The 8,039-nt window shown below is 35.7% G+C and overlaps 1 protein-coding gene across 1 annotated transcript; it reads left to right on the top strand.

Moving 5' to 3' along the window:
* Positions 1–2,231: 2,231 nt before the first annotated feature.
* LOC103452553 (embryogenesis-associated protein EMB8-like) lies at positions 2,232–6,587 on the top strand. The gene is made up of 8 exons (XM_008392050.4): positions 2,232–2,757; positions 2,896–3,024; positions 3,278–3,409; positions 3,887–4,029; positions 4,148–4,245; positions 4,336–4,430; positions 5,097–5,150; positions 5,933–6,587. The coding sequence occupies exons 1-8, from the start codon at positions 2,359–2,361 to the stop codon at positions 6,143–6,145; spliced, it is 1,263 nt and encodes a 420-aa protein (XP_008390272.1). The 5' UTR covers positions 2,232–2,358; the 3' UTR covers positions 6,146–6,587.
* Positions 6,588–8,039: the final 1,452 nt, after the last annotated feature.

The following is an 8,039-nucleotide window of genomic DNA, read 5'->3' on the forward strand; positions in this document are numbered from 1 at the left end:
TTTTTCAAAGCCGTCATGTGTGAAACTTTATATTAAGCCACTTACAAAGTTACACTCGTACATGAAAGTTGGTTTTACCTCAAAAATTAGACCTGATATTCGTGTCGTGTTTTCCGTGTTCGTGTTGTTTTTGTGTCATACCCAATATCTTAATGGGTCGTGTCGTGTAATACGCGTTAAAATAAACGGGTAAAATGACCAGACCTGAAATCGACCCGATAATATTAACAGGTAATATGACCCGACTCGTTATCCGTTAAGGAAAATATATTATAAACCAATAAATAATAAAATGAAAAACATAATACTAAATAAATATATACGTATCATATTGTCACATTCAAAACATAAAAACTCAATTTTCTTTTAAATATATTTCACTTATTTAAAGTCTTTAATAGTTTTTTAATTAATGTAGAAGTGTAAAAAAATATAGAAAAAATATATAAACGCTCGTAATAACAAGCTTTACAACTTTCATGAAGAGCTTAACTTCGAAATTCACCACTATAATCATATAAATCATAGATCAAAATTTAACCGTTGATTGTTGTTTATATTTACGCTTCATTGTTCTCATCAAATTTTGTTTTTTTTTTAGATTTTGTTTTTTGAAAACTTGATATATTAGAGGATGTAGGAAGATGAACGGTTTAGATCGTTGATATTATATTCAGAGTTTTACGGTTAGTGAAAATATTGCTTGATGTTTATAAAGTTTCTACAAACTATATGACATCGACTCATATTTCAGTTAACCATAAATATCAAAACGTGATTAAAGATCTGAACCGTTCATCTTCTTACATCCACTAGATGATTATGTTTTCAAAAAAGAAAATTTAAAAAATGAAATTCAGTAAGAAGAATAAAGCGTAAATAGCAATTGACGGTTAAATATAAATTTAAGGTTTATGAATTATAGTGTTGGATTTCGAAGCTGACCCCTTCATGAAAGTTGTAAAGTTTGTCACTATGAGTGATTGTATATATTTTTTTTTACATTTTTTACACTTCTACAATAATTATTATTAATTTTATTAATTTTGCCCTCAAATAAAAAACACTATTCATGAAGATTTGGAGGATTTTAAAAATCTAAACAATAATGTAAGTGCATTATCTACTCGTGGAGGAATAATGATGAATCACGAGTGTTTATATATTGAATCACGAGTCTTTATATATTCTTTCACATTTTTCATACTTGTATGTATGTCTTCTTAGTTCTTGCCTATACAAATACTATATTAGTTTATTTTAATTTTGGACAACAACATGTTAAGTAAAATTTATCCTAATAATGATAATAAGGAACTCTCATAATAAAAATAAATAATGACTAAAACTTTTTTTTAAAACTTATATAGAATAATAATACAAAACTATATATTTAATATAAAATATATTGTATATATTAATATGGCTATTGTATTTTATAATAAATCTTTTAGTAATTAAACTTTAAAATTATCAAAATAATTTTTTTCTTAACGGATCGAACGGGTTACCCACGTGTTACCCGCGTGTATACCAGTTAAGAACTTGTTATTAACAGGTCACCCGATAATGATCTAATAAGTTATCGTGTTGACTCGAAACCCGTTATTTTTGTGTCGTTTTCATGTCGTGTCACCGTGACGTGTCATAAACTGCCGGGTCTATCCAAAATGTCATTTATTCAGGATTAATGTGACGACGGACGAAGAGATAATAGTAATACTCGTGTCATTGAAGTCACTCCTTTGATGTGTGAAGGTTTATATAAAGTTACCAAAACATTGTACTAACAATTAAACTTCATAAGACCATCATTTCTAATTTCCGAATTAGCTATAATTTTATATGTATTTCATAATAACAGTACATGAAAGTTGTTTTTACCTCCAAATGTCATTTACTCGGGTTAATGTGATGTCGGAAGAAGAGATAACAATGATACTCTTGTCATTGAAATCACTCTTTTTGATATATGGAGGTTTATATAAAGTTTTCAAAACATTGTACTGAAAATTAAACTTCATAAGACCATCATTTCCAATTTCCGAATTAAATGTACGATTATTATTTAAGGAAAATTAATGAAAAGGGCATGAAAATTTTGAGTTTTAATGATAAGGATAAAATAAAAGGTAAAGTGAATAGTACCATGATTGACTTTTTAGTGTAAAAATATGGTTTTTTGTTAAAATAAATAGTACCAGGAGCTTTTCGTTAAAATTCCCTTATATTTATTTTAATATAATCATAATCTGTTCGTAGGAAAAATAACGAAAGGAGAAAGAAACATTTTTTTGTGGTCTTTCCAAAAACCACTCCTCAAGCGATCCACTAAATACAAAACCAACCAACCAACCAATGGCCACTGGCCAGAGCCTACCTTGGCAACTCACCACCTCTCTCCTAATTACGCCACGTGTCCCACCTCCACAGCTACACTCGCCTCCCCGCCTGCTCCCCCCTCCACGTCACCTCATCGCCGCCCCCATGGCCCATCCGTCCCTCGAAATCCTCGGAGGCGGCTGCGACCTCTTCCTCCCCGCCCTCACCACCCTGACCCGACCCTACGACCCGTATCCGGTAATCGGGTCGAACCGCCACGTCGAGACCATATTCGCTTCGTTCTACAGGTCCACTCCCGACGTCAGGCTCCGTCGCGAATGCCTCCGTACTGCAGACGACGGTGCCGTTGCCCTCGACTGGGTATCCGGTGACGACCGCCTTTTGCCCCCCGACTCCCCCCTCCTCATTCTCCTGGTTCGTTCGTTCTCACATTTCTCTTCCTTTATTTCCTGTTTGTTTCCCGGAAAATTACAAAAAAAAAACAGAAAAAAAGGGGAAAACTTTTGAGTTAGAAATTGAGTTTTGGATTTTGGGTAATGGGTGTTTTTGCAGCCTGGTTTAACTGGAGGGAGTGATGACTCGTATGTGAAGCACATGCTGGTTCGCGCCAAAAGTAAAGGGTGGCGGGTCTTGGTGTTCAACAGCCGCGGTTGCGGCGGCAGTCCTGTAACAACTCCTCAGGTATTCTCACTTGGCCCAATCAGTTTTCTAGTTTTTCAATTGAACCCAATTCATGATCCCAATTAACATTTTTTGCTGCATTGTTTACAATTGGCAAGATTGATACTTGTTGTAATGGGGTTGTTGTTTTCGAGTTCAGATTGTTTTTTTGGTTCTTAATCGTTGATGGGAGTTTTATGCTAAAGATTTGAACTTTTTGATGTGGTTTTTAAGCCAGCTTTGTGATTAGTTATCTTATGGCGCTGATATGCAGTTCTATTCGGCTTCATTTTTAGGAGATATGTGTGAAGTAGTGGCTCATGTTGGTACTCGGTATCCGAAAGCTAATCTCTATGCTGTTGGTTGGTCTCTTGGCGCTAACATTCTTGTTCGCTACTTGGGTCAGGTACAGTGTAACTTCTCTCATTTCCTCTCACATTCTGTCTGTATAGTTTGTGATTGACGAATCGCTTTCAGGATTTCGTTTTGTTCGTTTGGATCATTGATTTGCACTAAAAACTTTTGGTGTCTGTTGCTTAGAAGGCAGTAATCTAGCTAGTTGTAGAAAGCTGTTGTTTCTGCTCAACGGAATTCATAAATGCCTTTAAGACCAACAAATGACGTGTTGAGCTGACACTAAGCTATAGAATGGTGTACTAGTTGGATTTGGTTTGTCACGCAGTCTGCACTTGGCATGTAAATATAGAGCTAATGTTAGTCATATATGTCCATATAGTAGCGTTCTATGGCCTTGAATTTTCAATGAAGTTACATCTTATCTTCACTTATAAATAGTCGGACCTACCATTTGCACTGGGATTTTCTTTAACGTTTTTTGCTCCACTTGCATTTCATTTATATTCCAATGATGTGGTACCTGCAGGAATCTAATGCATGCCGTCTTTCTGGTGCTGTCTCGTTGTGTAATCCTTTCAATTTGGTCATTGCAGACGAGGACTTCCATAAGGGCTTTAATAATGTTTATGACAAAGCTCTTGCAAGTTCACTGTGCAAAATTTTCAAGAAGTAAATATCATGCATTATTAATTTTATGTCTTGAGATCAATATCTTGCAAGTTCACTCTCAACAGTTATTTCAGCTTGAGATCAATAAATAACCCAATTTTACGGGACTACATTGTAGGCATGCTCTACTCTTTGAAGACATGGGTGGTGAGTACAATATTCCATTGGCTGCCAATGCAAAGTCCGTCAGGGAGTTTGATGATGGACTAACTCGTGGTACGTATATTGTGTACGTGAAACCATTTGATTTCAGATGGGATAACACGACATTCATCTGATGAGAACACCTTCAATGAAAACTTGCAGTTTCATTTGGCTTCAAGTCAGTAGATGACTACTACTCCAATTCCAGTAGTTCAAATTCCATAAAGGATGTCTGCACCCCATTGCTTTGCATTCAGGTACTTTTCTCTCGAACATTTCATATGGTTAATAGAAATTTTATGAATCTTGCAGCCGATGTTGAAGTGTGTAGATTCTAAAAGCTTCGTTTTTATTCTGGTTAAATTTATAATGGACTTGTTATAAAAAAACATGAGACACATCGAGCCTGGGCATATCTGTTTGGCGGTGTATTCTTATACCCAGTTTGGTAGGAATGATAGAAAAGGGAGAGCAAAGGAAAGATGCAAGATGTTAGTGACGGAAGGGAGATTGTCAATCCTTGAAGTTGCTTATTTGAGTGGAAAGGAAGAACAGAGGGATAAGGAACCCCATGCCCAGTATAATCTCTCCCTCTAACAATGAATAGATTGATTGAGGGATTGATGAGCATAATAAGCACAAGTTATGACATTACTGTTTTTTTTTTCTATCTTCAATCCACTTTATGGATGGATAGTGGTAATCCATAGCTTTATATTATATTTCACACTGCTTATCCCTTTCGAAACAAGAAGAGGACAGAACTACTTCTTTCCTTCGTCATGACTTACCATATCCATCCTTTAGAGTTATGTCTTTTCTATCGAACATAGTGTTCTTAATTTGATTGCATGAGTGGAATAATTAAAAGCGTATTCAACTAACTTAAATGAGCTTTCACTTATTGTTCTTATGGGTTTCAGGCGGAAAATGATCCAATTGCTCCAAACCGGGGAATTCCTCGTGAGGATATCAAGGTTTGTAGTGTCTCGAGACCAAGATACTATTTTCTAAATTACGTTCAACCTTAACTTTGGATGAGGGCCTTAATAGTGCGATGAAAACTGAGGAAATATTTGTTAGGAATGCTCTAGAAAAGTCAGATAGAGAGACTTGGAAATGACTAGATGCAATACATATGAGAGAACTTCCGAATGACTCCTTGAAAGGTGTCATTTAAGATTCTGCTTTTAAGTGGCCTATTTAGTGTTTTAGTAGTGGCTTTGTAGTGCTCGAGTAGTTTATTGGCAGTGTTCTTGTATTGCATTTTTAGCAATCTAGTGTAGAGTTCCTTGGTATTTTGAAAGTCCCTCATCCAAACATAGGGATTAGTGGTTTATTTGTTAATTCTCCAATAGTTCTTGTATTTTGTTATTTTCAATATAATTCAGCATATGTAATGCCGTATACACCAAGATAAACCACAAATTTTGAAATACTAACTAACGTGATAGGGTTTAGGGGAGAAGGCTGCGTGGACGGATTGTTCTAGACTGAACATACCCTTAAAAATGAATTGACTAGGGAGCCTCTCTTCCTTGTAAAAATTCAACGGACCCCATATGCTTGGGATTTTTAGAAAATCTAAAGAAAGAGGTCATTTTCCTTAGATCAGTTGCATCAAATGGATTGGTGGACTGTTGAGCTACCCTCGTGTTCCCTCTGCTTGTAAAGAATATTTCTTTGGACATATCTCGTGTGATCTCCTTCTATGTACTATCGGCATTTTGATATAGTACATCGCTTACTGTTTTCACAGGACAATACAAACTGCATGTTGATAGTCACACCCAAAGGTGGCCACCTAGGGTGGGTTGCAGGCGCTGAAGCTCCATTTGGAGCTCCTTGGACTGATCCAGTCGTCATGGATTTCCTTGAGCATCTGCAGAGAGGAAAACTTGAGGCCTTTTCAACTAGTAATTTGGAAGGTGTGCACCGGAGTTCAGAGGGCTTGCACATCTTGGAAGTATAGTTGGGAAAAACTTGATTCTTGCTATATACATACTGTATTTTTTTCTCAGACTACTCATAAGAATGTAGAGGTCGCACTTGGTGCGATGGCAAGTGCCTTCGCCCATGAGCGGTAGGTCTCGGGTTCGAGACTTGGGAGCAGCCTCTCCATAAATGGGGGTAAGGCTAGCCGACATTCACCTCTCCCAGACCCTGCGTAAAGCGGGAGCCTTGTGCACTGGGTACGACGACTACTCATAAGAATGTGATGGAATATGATCATTTCAATACAAATAAGCTAAAATCACATGATTCTTTGTACTTTTATGCTGTTGTACATTGCAGCTTAGCATGCAATTATGCCTCGGATCGACCTTTTCTTTTAATTATGATGCACACTTAATGTAATCCATTATTCATATGGAGAAAACTTCATCAGTGTTGAGTTATATATTCTTCAAGAATGCGAAACGTGTAGTGGTGCGAGTACGTTGTCTTCGGCGCCTATGATGTTCGGAAGAAAGTTCATCAGTATTAAGTTTTGGTATTCATTTCACATGTGTTTCTTTCTAATATCTACAACACAGTAGCTCCACTTTAAATCTTTAACGTCTTTCTTATCCAACTGTTGGGGATCTCTTTGGTTTCGTCCTCCCAATATGCCAAGAATCATTGGGTGCTTTTCGTTTAAGTGCTTTTTCTTTTTTTTGTGTGCGCTTTTGCTATTGGAACTTGTGATGACTTAGCCTCGATTTGCTTATTTATCTATCGGTGCTCCTGTCATGGAAATTGATAGTGTCTAGTGAGGGAGCCCTTGCGTCATTGCTTTTGCTTCTGTAAATATAGTAATTTAATTGATTTGGTATAATATCTATAATTATCTAAACTAACGCATAATCTGATAATTTCCTTTCTGATTCAGACATGAAAATTTTCCACAACTCAATTGCAATTCTTCTTCCAAATTTTCAGAGAATATTATTGTGTGGGTGATTGACCAACCTAAGCAAAGCTCATAATAATTTTCCCCTTGAAGGGTAGGATGAGGACAATTTGAGGTTGGATCGAATTTTGGACAACTTAAATGTGAGTATGAACTTGGACATTTTTTAGAACTCAAGGTTTCGAACTTTCAAACTCCTAAAGAATGCTAATTTCAACTTTTTATCTTTCATTTTGTGGCTAAATAAACTTGAATGAGACAATTCCTTACTGACAATATGGTCATAATTTCAAAAGCAGAATAAATATTCAATACTAGGAATCGGACTACCAAGAAAGAAAAATGAGAAAAACAAATGAGAGTTATAAGTTCGAAAAATACTTTTGGATGTTATAATGTATTCAACAAATTCGCACATGAATAACACACAAAATATAAAACACAAATAACAAAGTAATACTAATATCGTATTAAGAATGTGCATATTCAACACACAATATAATATTAAAACTCAAAATTTTATTGTCTAGATAAAGAATTTAGTATGTAGTACTGAGTAGAACAAAAAAAATAAATAGATTAAGATTGAAATGAAAATCAGATAGTTACTTTAGCATTAAAAATATTGTGTATTGAGCCACGTAGAAACCGTGTTACAAAACAAGTAGGACCAGAGAGCACATGATATGATTGTGATGTCTTGATTGATGAAAATCCAGTTTAGGTCACATGATCCTTCTGATCCCTTCTATTAATTACTAAACAATGTGTATTGGATTATGCGCGGGACAATTGGGTGGGTTGGGGGTTGGCATCCTATAAAATTGTACTAGAAAATTAGGGTTTGAATTATTATGTGTATTCTTCTCTTAAGGAGGCACTATGTATACAAACTATACAATTTACTAGGCTTAAACTTTAAGCCTATTTATTCGTGATTGTCTTTGACGATTCATCTATTCCAGAGCAGTTT

The sequence above is a fragment of the Malus domestica genome, chromosome 14 (genome assembly GCF_042453785.1).
Source record: "Malus domestica chromosome 14, GDT2T_hap1".
Lineage (NCBI taxonomy): Eukaryota > Viridiplantae > Streptophyta > Magnoliopsida > Rosales > Rosaceae > Malus > Malus domestica.

Coding starts and splice junctions, on each gene's coding strand:
- LOC103452553 (XM_008392050.4), top strand. CDS start 2,359: ATGGCCACTGGCCAGAGCCTACCTTGGCAACTCACCACCTCTCTCCTA. Junction 4,030..4,147: donor CTGTGCAAAATTTTCAAGAA/GTAAATATCATG, acceptor ACTACATTGTAG/GCATGCTCTACTCTTTGAAG. Junction 4,431..5,096: donor CCCCATTGCTTTGCATTCAG/GTACTTTTCTCT, acceptor TATGGGTTTCAG/GCGGAAAATGATCCAATTGC.